This window comes from Primulina tabacum, chromosome 7 (assembly GCF_025594145.1).
Source record: "Primulina tabacum isolate GXHZ01 chromosome 7, ASM2559414v2, whole genome shotgun sequence".
In the NCBI taxonomy this organism is placed as follows: Eukaryota; Viridiplantae; Streptophyta; class Magnoliopsida; order Lamiales; family Gesneriaceae; genus Primulina; species Primulina tabacum.
In genome coordinates this window covers 36,173,026-36,197,285 of record NC_134556.1, presented here as the reverse complement: position 1 = coordinate 36,197,285, position 24,260 = coordinate 36,173,026, and the positions used below count along the sequence as shown (strand labels likewise).

The 24,260-nt window shown below is 35.4% G+C and overlaps 3 protein-coding genes and 1 long non-coding RNA gene across 6 annotated transcripts; 3 read left to right on the top strand and 1 right to left on the bottom strand.

Annotated features, from left to right (window-relative positions):
• The first annotated feature begins 216 nt into the window (after positions 1-216).
• Positions 217-1,545, top strand: LOC142550917 (BRI1 kinase inhibitor 1). Its single transcript, XM_075659962.1, has one exon. The coding sequence runs from the start codon at positions 463-465 to the stop codon at positions 1,360-1,362; it is 900 nt and encodes a 299-aa protein (XP_075516077.1). The 5' UTR covers positions 217-462; the 3' UTR covers positions 1,363-1,545.
• Positions 1,546-5,618: 4,073 nt separating this feature from the next.
• Positions 5,619-12,605, top strand: LOC142551538 (phosphatidate phosphatase PAH2-like). Its single transcript, XM_075660825.1, has 11 exons — positions 5,619-8,169; positions 8,724-9,031; positions 9,121-9,194; positions 9,994-10,078; positions 10,335-10,421; positions 10,753-10,825; positions 11,465-11,508; positions 11,759-11,887; positions 11,971-12,069; positions 12,228-12,350; positions 12,483-12,605. The coding sequence occupies exons 1-10, from the start codon at positions 6,423-6,425 to the stop codon at positions 12,282-12,284; spliced, it is 2,703 nt and encodes a 900-aa protein (XP_075516940.1). The 5' UTR covers positions 5,619-6,422; the 3' UTR covers positions 12,285-12,350; positions 12,483-12,605.
• LOC142551540 (uncharacterized) lies at positions 12,390-13,254 on the bottom strand. The gene is made up of 3 exons (XR_012821581.1): positions 13,045-13,254; positions 12,568-13,003; positions 12,390-12,530 (listed from the first exon to the last, which is right to left on the bottom strand). It is a non-coding gene; the product is annotated as an uncharacterized LOC142551540 (long non-coding RNA).
• A 6,430-nt stretch (positions 13,255-19,684) lies between these two features.
• LOC142551539 (protein TIC 22, chloroplastic) lies at positions 19,685-23,870 on the top strand. Of its 3 annotated transcripts, XM_075660827.1 has the most exons (9): positions 19,685-20,110; positions 20,453-20,515; positions 20,723-20,797; positions 21,568-21,618; positions 22,607-22,666; positions 22,756-22,827; positions 23,267-23,302; positions 23,509-23,650; positions 23,784-23,870. In XM_075660827.1, the coding sequence occupies exons 1-8, from the start codon at positions 19,718-19,720 to the stop codon at positions 23,599-23,601; spliced, it is 843 nt and encodes a 280-aa protein (XP_075516942.1). In that variant the 5' UTR covers positions 19,685-19,717; the 3' UTR covers positions 23,602-23,650; positions 23,784-23,870. The 3 variants fall into 3 exon arrangements, with proteins under 3 accessions (XP_075516942.1, XP_075516943.1, XP_075516941.1); XM_075660828.1 differs by having other exon boundaries at positions 22,756-22,824; positions 23,509-23,870; XM_075660826.1 differs by having other exon boundaries at positions 23,509-23,870.
• The last annotated feature ends 390 nt before the right edge of the window (positions 23,871-24,260 follow it).

Here is a 24,260-nt window from a genome sequence, read left to right as displayed (position 1 = left end):
TAGCCAATATTAAAATGAAAATTTAAGGACTTGATGTAAATACATACATTCGAAATTATTGAACTCGAACTGATTGGATTCACATTTATATGAATCTTGATTTGTATTTATAATAAAATTATTTTCAAGATCTGAAATAATCGAATCGAATTTCGTAAACTGCATATGTACAAGTTTATCGCACAACTATACTCACATGCCCCCTCCCCTAGCCAAAACATGTTGGCTCCATAAATTACTGATTTCATAGCATGTACAGGACAGTTTAAACTTAGACTCGGAAAGAGGCCCTCCCATCCTCCCCACAACACAGACTCCACTCCCTTCTGATTATCCTTATCTTTTTGATAAAATTTGCCACCATTTGAAACTATAACCATACAAAAACAGCGCAAAAAAGCGACGAAAAAAACCCCATACCACATCGGTTTTTAGCCTCTTAATCATCGATACACAGCTGCCATGGAGACACAGCAACAGGTGGTTAGAAACAAGGAAGAAGATAAGCAAAATGAAGGCCAAAGAAATGGGATACTGAATCCAACATCGTCGCCTTCGAATTCATCCTCTCCTGCACACGAGTTCACCTTCACGATTTCTCTCCATCCGCAATCGAAAATATCCGAGAAGAACAAATCGCACCCTTCATTTGCCGTCGACTTAACCCCAGCAGATGAGATTTTCTTCCACGGACACTTGCTCCCGCTGCACCTCCTCTCCAATCTCCCCGCCTCGCCCCGCTTCTCCACCGATTATTTGGACAGTTTCACTCTCCCGATAAAGGATTTTCAAGACGAAAACGACAGGAACTCCATGACCATTGATCATGGATTCATCAACATTGATCATACTCATCCCACTTTCGATCAAGAGAGTTGCAGCAGCAGCGCTGTTCCGCAAGAAAAAGAGACAGCGAAATCAAGATCCTTTTCTTGGATTCCGAAATGGAGAAAAGGGTGTGAAACGAGAGATGGAAAAGGTCATCAAGAAAAAGAACATAAACAGAAAACGAAGACTAAAATTGATATAAGCGACGCTGTAAAGAAGTACATGAGATTGATCAAGCCTCTTCTTTCTTTCAGAAACAGGAGAATGTCCCCTCAACTCCATCGCCAGGCCTATTCGTTTTCGGGGAATTTGCGGGTACGAAACAAGAAGGAAATAAGAGGGAAGAAAGGAGAATTATCCGCGCCAGCTTCAATGAGGACGTCTCCCACAAATAGTGGCCTTCTGGTGGCAAGTGGAACAACCACACCTACCACAAGTGATAGCACAATGGAGGAGGTACAGGCTGCAATTCAATCCGCCATTGCTCATTGCAAAAAATCCATTGCAACAGAAGATAAAATCAAGACGCCATAATTTATAGGTTTGGTCATATTTCTTACGTTTAATCTAGGAAAACTTTTCCTTCTCCGTGTGTAATAAAATATATTTATGTTTGAATTAATAAATTAAAGGATATTCATTGGGAGAAAGATTAGATTCTATATGTTTTTTAGCCATTTCTTAGGAGTTAGGACTCATGTTGGTATCGTTTTCATAAATAAAGAGGACGAGGTATCATCTCCTATTCAAATCCTTGGTGTATTTGCATCCCTAGAGACATGCAAGGGGAAGGGTGCAGGCGTAGAATAAGCATGCAGTAATTTCTTCGATCAAACTTTTTTAAAAATACAAGTTTTATACTAAATTGAAATCATTTTATTAAAATGATTCAATCCATCTTTAAAAATGTACTTTGGCGCATGTCTCTTTTGTCAATTGATGTTTCATTTCATATTTTTTACTCCCAATGATTTTATAAAAATTGAACAAATATTCAAATTGACCTCTCATTAACCTCGTCGCAACTGCATAGGGACCATTTCTTATCATTTGCATTAAGGTTTAAAGTGAGTGGACCCGTTTTCCGAAATTGAACTTCGACAAGTGTCATTTGTAATGTGCCCTTTTTTGTTTCGATCCTATTTTTTTATCTCGTGGAAACGGCAGCCACTCCCTGTTACGGGTGATTAATATCTACTTTATATATATATATATATAGACACACACACGCGCACACACACACATGCAATACATCCACTATATTATTAAGTTTGAAACACTTGGAGTAATTAAATTTGAGGTCATGTTGAATTGTTTAAATACCAACAACTCACCTATAAAAGTATAAAAATACTCTATTTTCATTTAACAAAAAATATTATAAAAATCTATTTTAGTAAATTTGTGGGCAAAAACTTGTGTGATATGGTCTCACGGGTCGTATTTTATGAGACATATATTTTATTTGGATCATCCATGAAAAAATATTACTTTTTATGATAAGAGTATTACTTTTTATTATAAATATCGGTAGGGTTGATCCGTCTCATAGATAAAGATTTGTGAGACTGTCTCACAAGAGACCAACCCAAATTTGTGTATTATCTTATCACTATCATATCCATTTTCCAAAATTTTTAAAACTAATAAAATATTTTTGTAAACTTTATCCAAATTTTAGAATTTTATAATCTTTCCTAATATAAAAAATTATTATAAGAAAGCTTTAAATTTAAAATAAAAAATCAACACGAAAATAACACATATATTGCATGCGAAAAGTCACTAGCATACATAAAGAGCGTGAGACTTCAATTTGTGACACCAATTAATTTTTACGAAAATACTCCATTGATTTAAATAAGTAATATTTTAATATAATTTACTCATAACTACGCTATCTAATCCACTTTAAAAATTCATATATTATCTCTATAAATAATTTACTTAATATAATTGCATTCGGCGACTTGACTGCTCTGAAAAATTACGTATACTTTGACGATATTTGTTTTCAAGTGAGAACTTCCATTAAGAAATTTGATTTTTAGTTACTCAATCCGATGAACCGTTGTTTGGATAATAAAAAGTGCGAGCATTTTAATTGGAAAATCGAGTACTTTCCACTGTTTGTTCCAGCAAAATCCATCAAGTCACTATATCGATCATCCATGTCTAAAAAAAAATTTAAAAAATTAATGCAGAATTTGAACTTAAATGGATTGGATCAATGATTGTTGGTAAATACGTGAGTGAGTTTTGACTAAAAGAGATGAGAACGAGAGAGTAGACATATATGTATACATATAGCGAGTTTTGACTAAAAAAGCCGTAACCTGCAAACTACGGAAACCATGTAATCTCGCATAAGACTGCAAAAAATCTCAAGCAGAGAAAACTTTAGTGTGATTCAAACTTTGGATATTAGTTTTAAACCTCACACACTGCACCAACGCAGTTGTTCTGTGTGGTTGAAAAGACGTATTTTAGTTATTTAATATTTTTTGGGATTTTCTGAATTTTTAAAATATATAAATAATAAGTAGGTCTCTTGTGAGACGGTCTCACGAATCTTTATCTGTGAGACGGGTCAACCCTGTCGATATTCGCAATAAAAAGCAATACTCTTAGCATAAAAAGTAATATTTTTTCATGAATGACACAAATAAAAAATTTGTCTCACAAAATACGACTTGTGAGACCGTCTCACACAAGTTTTTGTCATAAATAAAATCCTTTAAAATGTTTATAAGATGCCAAATATTTTATTTCGACATCTTATAAACCCTTCGTAGAGAATGGGCTTGTAGCCCAATGGTCTCACCTCCTGTCGGATTAGCCGGTTCTTCGGGTTCGATCCCCTCCCCGTGTGTGGTAATCAAAAAATAAAAATAAAAATAAATAAACTCTTATTGAATTTTTTTTAGAAACTATCACGAACATGTGTACATGAATTAGTGTAGACGCGTATATTGGAATTTATTCTCACTAACATCAGTCCATGCCACATTATAACCCAACCCAAACAAATATGTATGATTCACTAACATCAGCCCAATGACACTACAACCCAAGCCCAACGTATCATGACGTAAATTTGTTGATATTTTTATCTCCAATATTTTACTTCCTCCGTCACGATTATATAATTTTGTTTATAAAATACACCAATTAAAAATATAATTAAAAAAATTTACATACAAATTTCTTACTTTATCTCTATTTAATTTATTCAAAAAATGGTTGCAAGTTTTTCCAAGACTTACTTAATATGTATATTAGTAAAATGAAGAGAAGAAAAAATATTGTTAAATATAATATAAGTTTATATATTCGGATACAAGCACTCCCATTAGTACTATCACAGATAAATTTTGGGAGATGGACCTAAAATTTGACAATGAAAAATATTACTTTATATCAAAAATATCATTTTTTTATCATAAATATGGATTGAGTCAATCCGTCTCACATAAAACTAATTTATATTTGGGGCTAACCGGAAAAAAAAACATGACTTATAAAATTGAGATGACGGTACTATATAATGGAAATTTTATATATGCTTATTGTGTCCATGTACAATTATTATTATTATTTTTATCTAGGTACCCTTTTGAAAAAATGCAAAAAAAATTAAAATTAAAATTTTGTGATTTTTGTTAAGTGTTTTTTTTTTCAAAAATAATTTTTTAACTTTTAAATATATTTTGTGTAAAAAAATAAATTTTGAATTTTAAAAAATGAAAATCATAAAAAAATTTAAAAAGTGAAAATTAAAAGTTTAATTTTGAAAACGACACTGGACACTGGTCTTTTAATAGTGCAGGTCTCTCGTGAAATGGTCTCGCGAATTTATATCCGTGAGATGGTCGATCTGATCCATATTTTGAGTATAAAGTAATAATTTTGACATTAAAAAATATTTTTTTCATGGATTGAGACAAATAAGATATTTGTCTCAAAAAATTGATCTGTGTGATGGTTTTGTATGAGTTTTTGTGCTCATGATAAAAAAAAAGAAGAAGAGATATTTGAGGTATTCCAACATGGTATTTGAAGTATTCTATAGGATAGTACTCCTTGGCACGCAATATATGTACATGTGAAAAAAACTATTGTGTAAAAAATGTAAAAAATAATTAAACCAAAAAGTCATATGGATTTTTAATATGATTTTAGATTTTTGTAACAAATTTCGTATAAGATTTAGATAATGTCTTCGATAAATTTTTGATAATATATTTTTCTTGAGTAAAGAAAATTAAATAAAATAAAGTTCAATTTGGTGTTGAATAAAAAAAATAAACAGAGTTATGATACCTATGTTTATGATAACGATATCAGGTTTAACAATATAGTATTAGTTATACAAAGATCCCAAATTTTCGTGTCTATTATGCCCAATTTTAATATATAAAAATGTAAAAGGATTTATGTATTAAAAAAACGGAAAATTGGTCTTCAGTCCCCATCCTTCGATTTTTTTTTGTGTTAAGTCCCTGGGTACTTTTTTAGTACCACATTTCCAAATGAAGTGTACCATATTTTGTATGACATAGTACCACAATTTTGTGGATAGGAAGTGAACCCAAAAAAATGTTTTGATTTAAGATTTTTCACCGACTTTCCCTGAAAAAACTCAAATTAATATAAATTTAATTCGAATGTTAAAAACTTAAATACTAGTTTTGTATTGGAATTAAAATCATCATCCATCCAACTCATTAAAGACAAGCTCACGTGTCATGTCATAGTGCAATCATCACTCCACCTCGCCAGATAAAAGTTTTTTTAAAAAAAAAACAGAATATCTGAAAATCCTACGAAAAATCCGACAAAAAAAAAATTAAGTCAAGAAAGTTTTAAATTTCGATCCCCCTTTTAAAATTATAATTGTTATATTATGCCAATTTTTATCGCCTGAGAAATCGAATCACATCGTGTTGCAAGTTGTGTTAAATTTGATGTCTTCTCAAGAGGTTTGCGTATTTTGCATTTATGAATGATCTGTAATTATTATTGGCGTACGGGGGACATTCGAATAAAAGGGTATATGATGTCCATGCCAACTGTTGTTCCACGCTTAGCCTATGGCGATTTGCTGCTTGTGTGAGCGTTCCTCGAAGGTTGTTTTTTGATTCTTGAATCCATTAATCGGCAGCTTTTTTGAGCTGAATTCCGTATCTGCTGCAGATTCTTCAATTGATCTTGATCAGAGGATCATATTATTTGAATCTTCTTTAGTACATTGATTACTCGTACATATTTGTTCTCTATTTTGTGTGGTTTCTTCTATTCTTCAGGTGTGAGAAAATGTTATTTCCATTGCTTATTGTATGGGATTCTTAAAGTTTTGAACTTTTTAGTATTTCTATATCTGGGTTATCCTTGAAATTTAAATTATTGGAGAAAGAACGGAAGCAAAGGAAAAAGGTGGTGGTTTTACTGTTGGTTGGTTGTGGATATTTATTTACTACCGTAAGGAATCTAGTTTTGATGGTTTTTGGACTATGGATTTTCTATTCTCGAGGTGATCTCAAGTTTCCTTAGGTGGTTGGCTGTCCGGTGTTTTTTGCTCTATATTTTAAAATATGCAAGCTGTGGGGAAGCTAGGTAGCTATATAAGTAAAAGTGTTTATACTGTCTCTGGTCCGTTTCATCCGTTTGGTGGTGCTGTAGATATAATTGTGGTGGAACAGCCTGATGGGAGTTATAAGTCGTCGCCATGGTATGTTCGGTTTGGGAAGTTTCAGGGTGTGTTGAAGACCAAAGAGAAGGTTGTTGGCATTAGTGTCAACGGTGTCGAAGCAGGTTTTCATATGCATCTTGATCATAAAGGGGAAGCCTATTTTATGAAGGAGGTTGATGTAGAAGAAGAGTTCGCATACTCCCCTCGGTCCTCTTCTGGTGAGGACATGGATAGGCAATCCGACAATAGTTGGTCTGATTCAAATGCCTGTGAAAATAATAGGAATGGCGCGTGTAGGACCAATTCTCGCCGGTCACAGATTTTGGAACATGTTTTTGGGAGAGAGGAGGAATACACATCTGATGTTATTAGGACCGAATCTTTGGAGCGTGCAGAGATTGCAGCTGATCTCTTGGAGTTGAAGTGGTGCACTAATCTTGCTTCCTCTAGGCGCATAAAAGAAAACACCTCACGGTTTTCTGCTGAAGATGTAACAAAAGACGTGACCCATAATAGTTTGCAAGATTATGGTTGTACTTCGGATGCACTAGGCGTTATATCTTGTTCAAGCTCCCAGGAACTGGAGAGCACTGTTGAGCAAAATCGTATGGTACTGAAATGTTTAGATTTGGGGTCTGTGGCTGAACCAGCCACCTCAATTGAATGTGCTCGAGAAGATGTTTATTTGACTGACGAGTCAGGCTTAGTTAAAGAAGATTACCATGTGAATTCTGTGACTATTATCTCTGAGGTCGTGAAATGTGAATCACAATTTCAAGAATCGGATGAAAAGGTCGTGAATTTAACAGATGCTGATATCAAGGCCATTTATGAATCTAAAAAGCCAGAAGGTTCAGGAGTTGAGTTGGACAGATCCGTTGAAGAAGAAAATTTCTCCTGTGGTTATGGTGACTATGGGGAAGTCTCTGTCAACACTGAAACTGCTCATAAAAGGACTCAGTCACCATCTGACTTGAAATCTGGAACAGAAAGAGATCTGCTTCATGAACATGAACTTTTTAACATCCAAGAATGTTTGGGGAAAGGGGATCAATTCACCGTAGTTCGGGAAGAAAAAATATCTCTGAATGGAGAGACCTTTTTTGTCGAAACCTCTGTCACTGATTCGTATCCTCAAATGTCAAATTTTAATTGTGATAACCAATTTATTCCATCATCAAGAACTTTGGAGGAAAAGCAACTACTCTTTGGTAACCTGGACCAAGTTTCTTCCAATGATGCAAAACACTCGGTGTTTGCTCATGCAGATCATGAGGGAAAAGAATCCAATTCGTCATGTTCGTTACGGGTTGCTGATGGAGATAATATGTCTGCTATTCCAAAATCTTGCCCCAGTTTTTCCTTAGACAAGGCAGTTATAAAAGACTACATAATTGATGGTAATCTCAAGGGAAGAAGATTAAGAACCATATCTAGTGATGCTAGCATTGACACATCTGGTCATGATCAACCTAAGGAACTTACACGAAAGGTGCGATCATTTCCCCATTTGTGGCCTCTGAATGATAATCTTCAAGTACGTGACGGTGCCCATTTTTTCAACCCTTTACGGAATTCAAGTGTGAAATCAGCTGAAGATATTAAATTTCTAAAAGAGAGTGAAGAGAGACGTCTTAAAACGTTCAATGGTAAGAAAATTATTTCATTTTACCAATAACGATCTCGTTTAATTTTTTCCAGTATAGCCAATATTGATGTAGGCGTTGTATCTTTGTGAATGCCTGATTTAGGATTTCGAATCTAGAACCAGTTGTTGATGTATTGGATTTTATTATTATCTCTGGATGATTTTCGATCTTTCTGGTTAAGTTTCTGTTTTATGGTTGATTTGTTCTCGTTATGTGCTAAATTTCCAACCTCACAAGCAACAAGAATTACTATACAAAACTTATATGTGGAGAAAATAATCGTCAATGTCTTTTATTTCTTGACATTTTAAGCTTTTAGATGAGTGGTCATTTGATAAACCTGGACTTTTGCAGCTTGTCAACTCGTGAATTCTAATGATAGTTTTGCCAGCTGTTAGTTTCTTACATATAGCTTGGATTAGTTGTCAGTACGGAAATTAGTTGTTTTTGTATATCCTGAATCAGGTATAGTTTGTAACCTTTGTTTAGCTCTTCTTGAAAATGCAAATTTGAAGCAGAAATATTTTTTATGTTGACCGTTAGAGATCTTGCAGGAAACCCACCTAAGCCAATTAATTCATTGAGAGGAAGCAGGAGAAGTTGGCCTTTCTCTATTAAAAGATCAAGAAGCGTGAAAGTTTCTCACCCATCTTTGGATGGCAGTGAAAATTCTAATGCTGTAGAGATTCTTGAGGAAATGGCCGATTCGGAGGTGGTGAAAGATAATACAAAAGTTAAGGTAAACAAGAAGAAAGTAAAGGCACTTACTCCAACATCTGAACAACTGATGTCTTTAAAATTAAAAGAAGGGAAGAATATAGTGGTCTTCACCTTCTCAACTTCGATGCTGGGGAAGCAACAGGTCGCTTTTGTCTCATTGTTTTATGAGAATCTCTCTTTAAAGCCTGTTCACCTCACTGTAATACTTCTTCTTGAATATCACTGTTCCAGGTTGACGCCCGAATATTTCTGTGGAGATGGGACACTCAAATTGTGATTTCTGATGTTGATGGGACAATTACTCGGTATATATTTCCTTGGATTCTTGTTTTTCTTTCCCTGCAAAGCATTACGACACTACAATGTGGAATCAAGATTTTTTTAATTTGTCACAAATGATATTTTGTCTTTTTGAAATTCATCGATTTTATACTTGTCATACCTGTGACTTTTTCTTTGCATAGCTTTTCAAGTTGCTGTAAGTTTCAAGTAGATGCAAATCTAGCTACAGTTATACTATGATGCGTCTTACTTGAGCGTTTCTTTGCAAACTTTTTGTGTTTATCTAGTTCTCATCAATATCTTGATATTCACATTTTTGGATTGGTTTAATGATTCTTTCCGGCAGTAGTTTACCGCTTGTGGCTTCTTAATTCCACAATGAAGTTTGTTGTGACATTTAATATATTTTTATATTCTTACCTTCTGCTTTGCACACACCAAGTTTTTTTTATCATGCACATCAAGCTATGGTGTGGATTTTTTCTTGCATGCCTTCTTAAATTATGGAAATAGCCTTTTGATTATTTTATCATCACTTGAAATACATTGCTCCGAGGAAAAAACTATGAACTTTTGCGAACTTGGTTTTGCGGCTTTTGCAAACTTTATTTTCTGGAATCAAATCTTTTAGTATTCTAATTTGCATTTTTCTAACCAAAAACATAATTGTGTAGTACTACAGACAAACTTAATTTATCAAAATGTGTTAACAATGACTTGGTATTGGTCGTTAAGTTGGTCATACTTTTTCTGTCATTCTTCTCTATGACTTCATATCTATTCTATCTAGCAGTCTCACTTTGGTCGTGTTGAATATTGTAGGTCTGATCTTCTAGGACAGGTTATGCCTTTGGTTGGTATGGATTGGTCCCAGATAGGTGTTGCACATCTCTTCTCTGCTATAAAGGTTGGGTAATCTGAGAATAGAATTAAACTTGCAAAAATAGTTTTTATTATAGCACTTATCATATTTATCTTTATATGCACTATATGTGTGTGTGTATTATGGAGAACATTAATATATGCTGTACCATTCTCAATAGCATTGTTTCCTTTGCTCCGTGTGCGTGTTCTGAATTTAAATAGTTTCTAGAGCACATAAATCAAGAAAGCTTTCAGTTTGCATGAGTTGATAATGCTTTTTTTGGTTTTGCATGATGTAGGAAAATGGATATCAGTTACTTTTCCTCAGTGCACGTTCGATTTCTCAGGCTTTTCATACTCGACAGTTCTTGTTTAATATCAAGCAGGTATTTTTTTTATGATCTCAGGCTTTTTTGAGAGAATGATCTCAGCTTTCAGATAAGCATAGGAAGACACCCTTCACTAAAGTCGCATTTCACATGATAAATATGATATAAATATTTTTGTTTTGTTTGTCTCTTTTCATTGATGGTCTGTTTTAAACTAGTTTCCTTCACTCATGCAATAGTGATGATCACAAATTATACCAGCGAACTACAATCCAAATAGCAAAAACGAACAAAAATTTAGAATTCTTGGGGTTTTAATGAGTTTTGTCACGCATTTTGAATTTCTTGCTCACACATGTCCTTTGAGGGTGTTCATCTGTTTTTTCAGGATGGAAAAGCCTTACCAGATGGGCCTGTCCTCATCTCTCCTGATGGACTCTTTCCCTCTCTATTTCGAGAAGGTCATTGATTCCTCCAACTTTTGCTGCATATTTTCCTAACACCGTGGTTAACCTCATCAGGGAACAGGAATACCCAAGTATCCTAAGATTTTCCAATGTTGTCCAATAATTTGGGTACATCACATGTATTCCCGCTTGGTAGGGCTATTGGGAAACATTTTTATTGATACTTGTTTTTGAAAATAAGTATTAGATGTCTCATATCGGCTGGATTAAATTTTTAGGAGTTTTATATATGGACATTCTCAACTTAGATTTTTTGAGTTAAATTAGGTCAAAATCTCAAACTTAACATGTTATCAGAGACAGATTTCGATCATGTCCCAAGCTCACCGTTATGTGTTGGACTACCCTATGGGCCACCCGATAATATAAACTTCACGCTCCACTTGTCTATTCATGGGCGTGTAGTGTATATGTTAGATGTCTCTCATCGGCTGGATCAAGTTCTTGGAAGTTGTATATATAGACTTAAACAATTATCTCTCCTTAAGCTAGCTTTTTAGGGTTAAGTTAGTTCAAGTCTCAATTTAACTTTAAGATTTCTATGCTTTCTAAATTGTATGCTATATGAAGGATAATATTTTCAATGTGCCAAATGAACTACTAATTGAGAAGTTTCTGTTTTCCAATATGCAGTTGTTAGAAGAGCCCCTCATGAATTCAAAATCGGTTGCTTGGAGGTCAGCCCCTTCATTATTTATCTCATCGGGGCGGAAACCAATAGATTTTTAGCGTCTCACAAATTGATTAGAGATATTAGTAGTTTATCCATCTAAAATATTGATGATTTAAAGTTTGTATCTGAAATCATTGCAAGTACCAAAGCTTTGTGCAACTATCAAATGCATTGTTCTAATTTTGGGAACATTAATAATGTCTTTCGACTAACGCAACTGAGGAGACTATCTTATTGGTCATTAAATTTTCCAGGACATCAAGCCATTGTTTCCCGCTGATAAGAATCCATTTTATGCTGGCTTTGGAAATAGAGACACTGATGAGTTTAGCTATCTTAAAGTTGGGATTCCAAGGGGTAAAATATTCATCATAAATCCAAAGGTACTCCAAAAATGTTCGTTTGTGAGGCTTCCCATATGTGAGAATGTTGTCTTAATTTTCTGTGGTTTTTTTGTTTTTTACAGGGTGAGATTGTTGTAAACCGGCGCGTTGACACCAAATCATATTTATCTCTTCACTCCCTTGTACACGGCATGTTTCCTTCCATGTCCTCATGTGAACAGGTTCGTGTCTTTGAATTTTAATGATCTGTTTTCACATGTCAATAATCACATCAACTTATGGGTGTGCAAGCCTTTATCTCTTCGATTTTCTACTAAAGTTGAAACTTCGTCTTTCTCCTGTACATGAGCAAGATTTCAATCCTTCAATCTCGTTACAGGAAGATTTTAATTCCTGGAATTACTGGAAACTTCCCCCTCCAGCCGTTGACATTTAACATCGAGCAACTTGAAATGGAGGCAAGCAACTAAGGCAACATGTTTAATGACTGGAACTGTTTCAGGTAACTTCAAACTCCATCATGACAATTATATGTCTCCCCGTTTCTGTGAAATCTGATAAAACGTTGTGTGTAGTCTAAGAAAAGAACCGAGGGGCTTTTAGTGAACGACTAATTCGAATATCATCCTTGCAGATACTTAAGTCATCCAGTTTCAATCAGTGTTGAATGGAATGTTCAAAGCTATACAATACCAAGTTATAGATATTTTTACCTCTACATTGCCTATAGATCCCATATTTCTTTATGTAAATTTACATGGGAAGATGTAAAATTCCGTAAACATGATTTTGTAAATCGTAGAGCATTGACTTAAAAGTGGTTGCATACTATATGTCGTAAAATTTCAATACAAATACAATTTGATTGGTAATGTTTCTTCGTGCAAAGTGCAAAGAGTACTCTTGTGGTTGTGTTGAATATGCTGAGATTGCATAGAATACTTCATTATACAGATTAATGAGATATAGGGACTGAAAGAAAGGAGGTGACAAATCAAAATAGCTAGTTTGGATATTTACCAAGCAACAACATTAATGCCTAATTCCTTACGAGCGAACTCCACAAGTTTAGTTATTTCGTTTTTATCAATTACTCTGTTGTAATTTTCGTCGGCCAACTTCATGCCACGCTTCGCCTTCGACTTACTGAGCCACCTTGAGAACCAGCTACCGTTAGCTTCGACTTACTGAGCCACCTTGAGAACCAGCTACCGTTAGCTTCGATTACCTTCTGTAGCTCCTCCACGGTTATACGGCCATCTCCATCGCTATCGAATTTCTTAAACCACTTCTTGAACTCTTCGGTGCTCATTTCGTATTTCCCATCGCCTCGAGCATGGGTATTCCAGATTTTTTTTCATGTCCTAATTTGTTGGCCCCTTCTATGTGTTTGATTTTACTTGTGTGAGGAAAATTATATTAGTCAAGGAACCTTTAGCTTTCTGTTGGAATTAGAATCCTCGAAAGTAGACATGTATTCATCACGATATGGTATAGTGAAATATCCTCTTTCCTATAAGAGGTTCAACTTTTAAAAGAAGTCAAACAATTATTTTCCTGTGTAGATGTCGTATGTTAAATCTTAGATATACATTAATCTATAGTCCTGCACAAAATTATACAAAAACTCAAGTGAGGTTAATTCTGTAAAACAAATATCAGCTTCAATTTGATCATTGAAAAATATTACTTGTTATATCTAATATATTAATTTTCACTACAAAAATGTAATTTTTTTTGTTATTGATACTATAAAAAAAATGTTGTATGATATCTGATCTGAGTGAAATTATTCGACCCACGAAAAATATTATTTAACTGTCTAAATCATTAATTGTCACTACAAAAGTATATTTTTTGTTAGTTGTATTATGAAGAAATATTGTGTAATGTATTTTGATTTGAATGAAAAATATTACTTTCTATGTTCAAAATATATTGTGTAATATATGAATCACAAATATTATTTTTTATGTCAAATATATTACTTTCGTGTTGCACTAGAAACTTATTCTACAAATATAGTTGAGACTATTATATTCAATGATTATCAATAGATTATTTTGAATTTATACCAATTTTTTAGTATATGAATACTACATTATTAAAGTTGGGCCTAATATTGACAAAATAGCTATTTATTAGAATACCTAAGTCATCCCGATTTTCTTATAATAATACTCCCACACACACTATTTATTTTTCAATCGCAATATCATTGTGGACTCATGACTTGAAGAAGAAGAAAAACGTGATTTTGTTGTATTGTATTCATCACTCTTTATACTGTAGATTGTTCAAATTTATACAAAACACCACTGATCCATGGTTGTCATGTGTCCTTTGCTATCGTAACAAACCTAACAGAATCCAACTCTAGAAAATTCTATGCGTAACCCTATGTAGCTAATGAACTGAGTACTCCTTCAATTGACATGGGCCAATCATTCTTTGATCTTTGGGCTTGTTGATATGGGCTTTATTATTTGGTTGCTTAACTTCCTCCCTCAAGCTCAACAGTGGGTTGATACCAACTTTGAGCTTGTACTTTGAGCTTGGACCTTAATCTGAGAAACGAAATAGCTGATAATGGTTTTGTAAGGATGTCTGCCACTTGGTCAAAGGCTGGAACATGACGAACACACAGAGATTTGGACAACACTTTTTCGCGAACAAAATGTATATCAAGTTCAATATGTTTGGTGCGAGCATGAAGGACTGGGTTGGCGCTTAACGCAATGGTGCTGAGATTATCACACCAGAGGACAGGAGTAGCAGGCGATAAAACGTGAAGTTCAGACAGCAATGACTGAATCCAAAGAAGTTCAGAAGTGGCATTAGCAAGGCTGCGATATTCCGCTTCAGTGCTTGACCGAAAAACCACTGCCTGCTTTTTTTGAACTCCAGGAGATAGGAGTGCTTCCAAGAAACCAACAAAATCCAGAAGTTGATCTCCGATCATCAATATCACTTCCCCAATCAGCGTCACAGTACCCAACGAGATTCAGACTGAACGAAGGTTTGATATGAATACCTAAGTCAAGAGTGCCTATGAGATATCTTAGAATGCGTTTGACAGCTCTCCAATGGGTGTATAAAGGCCTTTGCATAAATTGACATACTTTGTTGACACTAAAGGCAATGTCCGGTCTTGTGATGGTGAGATATTGCAAAGCTCCAACTGTGCTTCGATATAAGGTTACATCCTCAAAAGGATCACCTTCATTGACAGACAACTTCATACTCGAAACCATGGGAGTGGGTAAAGATTTGGCTTTGCCCATTTTGGTTCTGGCAAGAAGATCTCGTGCATACTTTGTTTGGTTGAGAAATATAGAGCAATCGGCAGTAGTATTCTTGAGAACTTCAATTCCTAGAAAGAAGGACAAGTCCCCAAAATCTTTGAGAGAGAATTGATTATGTAACTGTGTGATCAAGCTCTGAATTTGAGAATTGCAACTCCCTGTAATTAACACGTCATCAACATAGACAAGAACATAGGTAACAGAACTTGAGCTAAATTGAACAAAAAGAGAAGCATCAGCCCGAGATTCAGAAAACCCCAGTAGTTTAAGAGCATTCTTCAATTTTTCGAACCAAGCGCGAAGAGCCTGTTTGAGGCCATAAATCGCTTTGTTCAGCCTGTAGACGAGCATTGAATTAGCATTTGGAGACTTAAATCCAGGGGGTTGATGCATATATACCACTTCATGAAGTTGTCCATGCAAAAATGCATTATTAACATCAATTTATCTAACACTCCAGCCCTTAGATATAACAATTGTAAGTACAACTCTAATTGTTGTGGGCTTAACAACCGGGCTAAACGTCTCATTATAGTCCAATCCCGGAGTTTGTGAATATCCTTTTGCTACAAGACGAGCTTTGTGTCGAGCAATGGTTCCATCGGGATTAGTTTTGAGTTTAAAAACCCATTTGCATCCAATGATAGGTGCATTGGCCGGAGGAACAACTAGGGACCATGTATTATTAAGCTGCAATGCTTGAAACTCACTGTCCATAGCTTGACATCATTCTTTAGAAACCTGAGCCTCCTGAAAATTCAAGGGTTCCCGACGTAATGAAAAATCTGCCAGCATTGCTTTTGGCTTGAAAATCCCAGCCTTGGAGCGAGTAGTCATCGGATGCAGATTCATGGAAGCAGGAACAGTAAATGTGCGATCCTCAGGAGAAGAACAAGGTGAGGTATTACTGGGAATAGAGGTGGGAATGGGAGGGGATTCAGGAGGATTTGATGTTTGTGGTGCAGGAAAAGTAGCAGATTGTGGTAAGTAAAGGGAGACATATTCAGAGGCTGATTCTGGAACCTCGTGACATTTAGACTTGTCAATGTAGGGGAATATATGCTCATTAAATGTAACATTGCGCGAGATATAAACACGACCCTCTTGACTTAGACAAACATACCCTTTATGAGTGCTAGTGTAACCAAGAAATGTACAGGGTGTAGACCTGAACTGAAGTTTATGGTTGTTATAAGGTCTTAGACACGGAAAACAAAGGCACCCAAAGACCCTAAGAGATGCAAAGTCAGGGGTTTGATTATATAGGAGTGTAAGAGGGATATGACCTTGAGTACCTGCAGTGGGAAGTCGATTTATGAGATGTACAACAGTGAGAAAAGCATCTTCCCAGAATTTGAGAGGCATGGAAGCATGAGCAAGTAAAGAAAGTCCTATTTCAACGATGTGACGATGTTTGCGTTCTATCACACCATTTTGTTGAGAGGTATGTGGGCAAGAGAACCGATGAACCATCCCTTGATCATGGAGAAAATGGGAGAGCGATCGAAACTCTCCGCCAGAATCTGTTTGAAGAACTTTAATATTTTTCTTAAACTGAACCTCAACATATTTCTTAAACAGAATGAACATTGATAAACATCGGATTTTAATTTGAGAAGATAAATCCAAGTGTATCTGCTGTATGCATCAACAAAACTTAGGTAATATTTAAAGCCATTACGAGATGTGGTGTGGGCTGGACCCCAGACATCAGCATATATAAGTTCAAAAGGTTCAGAGTATCGAGTTAAAGAGGAAGTAAATGGTAGTTGATGACTTTTCCCAAGTGCACAGGCAGAGCAAAAACTCATATATTCATTTCGTGGAATCAGAATATTACAAGAGGACAAAATATGCTTAATAGTAGGTAAACTTGGATGACCTAGTCTAAAATGCCATTGATCTAATAGATGAGAAGATCCCTTGGCAGATGTCTAGTGTGGATCCTTGTTGGTAGAGGATAAAGTAGAGTTGAGACACTGTGCGGGAAATACTGGAGGGAGAAGCTTTCCCAGACTGAACTTGTACAAACCATCATGCAAATTCCCTTTGAGAAGAACTTCCCGCGACACTAGATCCTTCACAAGGCAAAAATGTGGGTGAAATTCAAAGAACACTTGATTATCTTGCGCGAATTTGCTGACACTGAGGAGATTTCGGGTGATTTGTGGTACACGAAGGAGATTGGATAATAGGAATGAACGAGGGGGAGAGGATGAAAGAAACTTAGAGTGTCCAAGATGAGAGATACACAAACCTGTTCCATTTCCCATTTGAACCTTACCACTTCCTGAATATTCTTAGCCAAGGGAGAGATTGCCAAGTTCATTGGTAACATGGTGAGAAGCCCATGAGTCCGGAAACCACCAATCTTTAGTGGGATGTTCAGAGGCTGTACCTGTGGTGGTAAAAGCTGCTGCTGGAAACTGTGAGGTAGAGCCATTATCTCTTTGCTGATATGGTGGACTAGGAGCTACTCTTCTTGGAACATAATCTTTATCGAAACGATAATAGCATATTTCTGCTACATGACCAATTGTCCCACAGATTTGGCACACTGGTTTCCCATGATTGGGTTGCCAATATCTTTTTCCACCTCTTATATTCCTGCCACGTGCTCTCCCTCGTTGATATGCACCTCGAAAGAACTGGGACTGAGAGTTCTCTGTCTTCCTTTGAGGTGCAAGCGTCGAGACATTAACAGCAGAAGCTGTGTTGTTGCCGTAGAGATTATAAGCCTCAATGCGCCCTTCATGTGCAAGTAACAATGCACTGACATCAGACAGATTAAGATTATCAGATCTAGAGGTGATGTGTACTACCACTGAGTCATACTCTATGCCCACTCCTCCAAGAACATAGAGAATTTGATCTTCTTCCTTAACCGGATGACCACAGGCAGCAAGTATATCCATGTAATTTTTCATTTTGCTAAGATAGTCTTTCACGCTCATACCTCCCTTCTTGAGTGTTTGTAGTTGGAGTTTATAATGCATTACTTTTGCTTTGGATCTTGAAGCAAAGAGACGTGTGACTCGCATCCATAGCTGAGAAGAGGTTTCACATCCAATCATTTGTCCCTGAACACCTTCTGCCATGGAAGCTAGCAGAAAGGAGAAAAGAAGTTGGTCTTGTCGACACCATGTAATATATAGAGGATTGATTGTTTCTTCTCCTATGGCTGAAGGCGTAAGATGTGAAGGAACCGGAGGATCCTCAAGGAGAAATATTTCAAGTCCCAAGCCCCGGATGCTAGCAAGAACTTGCAGATTCCATAGTAAATAATTATCATCATTTAGCTTGACGGAGGTCATTTGATTAGCTGGATTTATGAGGAGAAGGTTAGGATTGGTGGGAACACCATTAATGGCCGTCGAGGACTCTGAATTGGCTTCCGCCATTTATTGCTCTGATACCAACTTGAAGAAGAAGAAAAACGTGTTTTTGTTGTATTGTATTCCTCACTCTTTACACTGTAGATTGTTCAAATTTATACAAAACACCACTGATCAATGGTTGCCATGTGTCCTTAGCTATCGTAACAAACCTAACAGAATCCAACTCTAGAAAATTCTATGCGTAACCCTATGTAGCTAATGAACTGAGTACTCCTTCAATTGACATGGGCCAATCATTCTTTGATCTTTGGGCTTGTTGACATGAGCTTTATTATTTGGTTGCTTAACTTCATGTGACTTTGGAATAATAATAAAAATTTCCAAATTTAATTTCGCCAATTTTGTGAAAGAAATATCTGATATGACACATGAAAAATATTAATCGGCTCAATTCATCTCATTTATATAGATATATGAGACCATCTAACAAAAAACTTACCATATGATAATTACGTATGAAAATTTGAATATACATGTATATATATACATACATATATATCGTTTTGATATGCTGCTCATATTATTTGTCACTCATCGTGCTGATTTTCATGCCAACAATGAGTTGACACTCATATATTGGAAATACAATTTAGATATATATTTTTAGGTCTTTTGTGAGATAATCTCACATATTTTTATCCGTGAGATGAATCAATATTGTTCGTATTTACAATAATAAATAATACATTTATTATAAAAAAATTTATGGGTGAGCCAAATAGATGATCTGTCTCACAATTTTTTAATATATATATATATATATATATTATATGGAACTTATCCTATCAATTTTTGGCAAATATATAGAATCTGATTCAGTTCGAAGAAGCTTAGGCCACTATCAAAGTATTTGAATACTTTATATTTATATATTATATATATTAAAACCTCAATAATAACATGTTTTGAATGGAGATGCAACTTACAGTATTTTTATAAAATAATTTATATTTTAATGTAAAATCTACAAAATTTTAATTTGAATATTGGTTATTTTTCACCCGTAATTTCGTCGAAAATAAGAGAAAATAATATTGCTAATTACATATTGCCTTTACCAACTAAAAGGTATTTTTGGGCCAGAATTGGGCCAAAACTACCCCAAAGCCCAATACGCTAAAAATATGGTATTTAGCCCACCAAATTATCTGTAATCGCAAGCAACCATGGAGTCTTCTTCTACATCAAACCTTGCCACGGTGGGCACACCTCCGAACCCTCTTCTCTCGCTGTCCACTTTCATGCACAGAATAGGCTCGCAATTCGTAAGTCGACTCGAAGATACCAAAAAATTGGCGGCCGCAGCTTTGCCGCAGGCATTTCCGCTACCGCCAGTATCCTTGCCTTTCGCTTCCGTGTCTCAGCGACAGGGCAAGCAAAACTCCTCTTCGGAAGCTACGCTCAACTCGAACCACGTGGCTAGAAGGCTTTCCGGAACTTCAGTTTACACTGTGAGCAACACCAACAATGAGTTTGTGCTGATATCTGATGCGGAGGGTGTTAAGTCCATTGGATTGCTTTGTTTTCGACGGGAAGATGCGGAATCTTTCCTGGCTCAGGTTATTTTTGAATTATGATAAATTGATCGTCTTTTTGCTCCTGGTATAAGATCTTGGATTTTTTGTTGCATGCGAGGGGTAGTAGACATTGTTGTTTATTCAATGATAGGCGGAGATAGCCATTTTTTTGGGTTTGGGTTCGAAACTATGGTAAAATTTTGGCTTTCCTTTTTCATTTGAGCAGGTGACTTGCTCCCCTGCTTGTCTGCTTTTACGAGAGTGTTCATAAACTATTCTGCAAATTTATTGTCATTCGTATAGGGATGTATATAATGTTGCTTGAATGAACTCGTTTTATTCTTGGGTTGCTCTTGATTTTAGTCTTTAAATGTTTTTATTCAGGTGAGGTCAAGAAAAGGAGCTGTAAGAGGTGGTGCAAAAGTGGTGCCTATTACACTGGACCAGGTGTACATTTTATGTAGTTTACGACTTGGAGATTGCTGTTTTGATGGTGCAATATGTACTTTAGTAGGAATTTTAAAGATCCAAAATTTTATAGTGTATCCCAAAACAAACATAAGAATTTTGTGCTTGTGATAGCTGGTCGATTAGTTTATGAAGTTCAGTGAACTTAAAGTATGTATTGGCTTTTGTCCCTTGAAATCTTTGCAGGTTTATTTGTTGAAAGTTGAAGGAATAGCATTTCGCTTTTTACCTGATCCTGTTCAAATAAAAAATGCAATGGAGGTTGGTACATGAGACAACTTCGGCTTGTTGCGTCTTGAGGGAGATTTTAAGCTTTTCTTGCAATTCAAATGCATCTTTAAGGAATTTCCAAAAGAGCTTATAGGTTCTAGAAATGGCCATAGAGTAGAAGCCCCGAAAAACAGATGGGGAATTCCGTCATAGTTGTTTAATTGTTGAACAACATTGCTCATGTCCAAAGCTCTAGCTGAGTTACCTGTGTTATTAAAGTGATGTGATGACAATTGAGTTATATTGAAATTAACTTAAGAAGCACTCAGTCCCAACGTCACTTAGCTCCTAGTTGTCATGAAAAGTCATAGCTAGCGTATGGCTTTAATATATAAGAAAAACACAGAATGCAAGCTTATAGTAAAGCATTCTCATGATTAATAGCATATTAGCATGCATGTGAATCTTTCATTATTATGAAAAGATTGCGAATCCAGAAGTCCTTAATAAACCTCCATTTGTGCCCGACTTTTATTTTTGTGCAAACCGGGGATACTCAATCGGTACTGTGTACATTATTCATACACAGGTTTTTCAACAAAATAATATAAATAAATTGAAATTTTATAAAAGTATTACATTTTCAAAGCACTCTACACTCTATTTCAAGTTGCAACTTGAGGTGGAACTTGATTGTGAAATCACCACCACAAGTGGCGACTTTAAAAGAGTATTTTTTTAATATAATTTGATGAATGTGACTAGCAGCATTTTGTTCTTGTTTTTTAATTCTTTTTAACCCGCACATTTTTCAATGCTAGCTAAGAGCAGCAGATACCAAGAGTGGATTTGACGGAGTTCCTGTTTTTCAGGTAGGCAATGCAGATTTATATTGCAGCTTTTTTTAGATTTTCGTCCGATGTCAGTTATATAGCTAACACCCTTTGCCCAAAGTACCCCATTCACGTTCATGTACTTATTGTGAAAATGGTTAAATGTTAATTTTGAGGTTATTCGGGTTATATACTTCACCTGAAATTGCTAAGGTGTAATCATCTTCTGTTTATTATTTGAATGGTCTTGCAAGTTATTTCAGAGAGGGAAATTCATGGATGGTGCTATATTTGCAGATATAGATGCAAATAAAAGTCTTTGTTTTAAAATTTTGAATCAAGATGAGGAAATGGTGAAAGATAAACAGAGTGGAGATTTATGAACTAAGGATGTGCTTGGATCGAATTATTTGAAATCAAAGAGTCCAATATTTTTGAGCGGATTGGGTCATCGTAAACCAAAGACTAAAGTATATATGATTGCAAATCCATCTTAGGTATCTGGATGATTTTGGTTAGGAAAATTTCAAAGTCACGCTATCTCAATTGAAATTCTCGTATCAACAATTGGCATAGATTTGAAATGCACCGCATCAAATATTACTCAAAATCCGAGGCTTGAATTCTTTTGCCAAATCAAGTCCTTCCACCAAGTCTAATATTAATGGGTTTAATTTTTGTGATGATAACTCATTCATGCATGCTTTGGTTGGGATGTGGGCATCTGAAGCTCTACTTTTTTATGTCATCTTGATGGTGATATTTGCATATTGGTATCAAAAGAACAATGCATACAAAGAATTCAGCCACTCGATGGAGCTTAATAAACAGAGTTTAGAATAATGTAAAATTCAAGGGGTATATGCATGCATTCTTGCTTATACTTTTAAAAATCAAGCATCTGGATTTTAATTATCCTTCTTTCTTAATACTGACATAGTTTCACAGCTTCCCCGCATTATGAAGCCTAGTTCCCTTCCAGCTATGCCTGTTCTTAATAATTTACTCGAACCTTTCCTGGTTGCAGTCAGACCTCCTAGTCATGAAGAAAAATAATAGACGGTATTGCCCAATATATTTTCAGAAGGTAATCTCTTTGTGTCTCATACTCAGGTGAATTATGATTATGATCATGGACAAATCTTCTTATTTATTAATTTTTCTGTCTCAACACAGGAAGATTTAGAGAAAGCACTATCAACAGTGTCCAGGGTATCCAGAGGATCTTCTGTTTCTCGGCACATCGTGGTATTATGAAGTGTGAATTAACTTTTTGCCTCGGTTTTGAATGTTGAAGCAGTCTGAGGGTGGATATATGAGACTAAATAGCTCAAAAAAGAGCTCATATTTCTCTACCAACATGAGTTGGTCCATGTTACTCTTTTTGTATAATTGCTGCTTTAAATGAAGACAGTCATAATCATTCTTTCCCTTCTCTGCAGTCCTAAAATGGCATAGAAAATTTATCAATTAAAGTAACTTCACTTTTTTTGAGTCTGATGAATGATGGGAAAAATCACATAAAGAGAATCACGATTCTTGGCATTCAAACTAGCCATGGTTAAAATTCTTGTTATCGGTTTGTTGAATTCTTAGCTCTTTATTGATCCATGTGATTCAAGTTTTTGGGACTCTAGCTTCCGCCTTTTTATGCATTTTACTTCTGTCACAATTTTGATTTCAACAGGTGGGAAGCTTGGAAGATGTCCTCAAGAAAATGGAGGTAATTGACTTGAAACACCTGCAGGGCAGTTTGCATACTACTAGGAACTCTCAGTTTACTCCAAATCATATTTAACATAGTGATAGCACTTCATTTGTTATGAAGGCACACTTGTCTTAGTGGATGTCATGCTATTTAGTGACAACGGATGACCATAATTTTCACTGCTGAATTTGAAATCTCCGCTCCATCTTCTCTTGTGGCAGATAAATGAAAAGAACGCTGGCTGGGAAGACTTGATTTTCATTCCACCTGGTAAAAGCCATTCTCAACACATTCAGGAGCAGACAAAAGTATAAGATTTCGATGCTGAACCACCCCTCCCTGATTTGAAGGGACAGCAACTAGGTGAACTTCTTGCCAAGCCGTTAAATTTGTTCAGCTGACTCTTGGTCCCTTTGCTGCATTTCCAAATTTTCAGCTCATCTGGTCGATAATTTCTTTAACAAATAACAGATGACAATAGATCCTCATTTTACAGGGCAATATACGGGAAAGCCCATTTCTGTTCTCCTTCGTTCATTTTGAATATGAAAGTATTCCGATGAAATATTGATAATTTTTTCCATGGGCGCTTCGACATGTTTGATTCTTGAATTGTCGTTTCCTTTTAATTTACTTACAGCTTTAGAGTCCGTATCTTAATTGTATTTCTTGCCATTCATGGGAATCGACCTGGGATATCAACTCATTGAACTTTTTTTTTGCACCATAAATTCTCTAGTAAAATCAATCATTTAAAGTTCAAATGAATCGGAAGTGTACAAGTCAAATTATAATAAAGTGTATAAAATACGAGTATCAATTTCACATAAATTGATTAGACAAATTTATCGTAAGTCAAAATTTTTAGTTAATTAAAACAATAATTGAATTAATTAATAAAATAAATTAATAATCAAGTAAAAGGATGAAACAAACACAACATAAATAATTAAGTTGAAAATTATAAATAAAC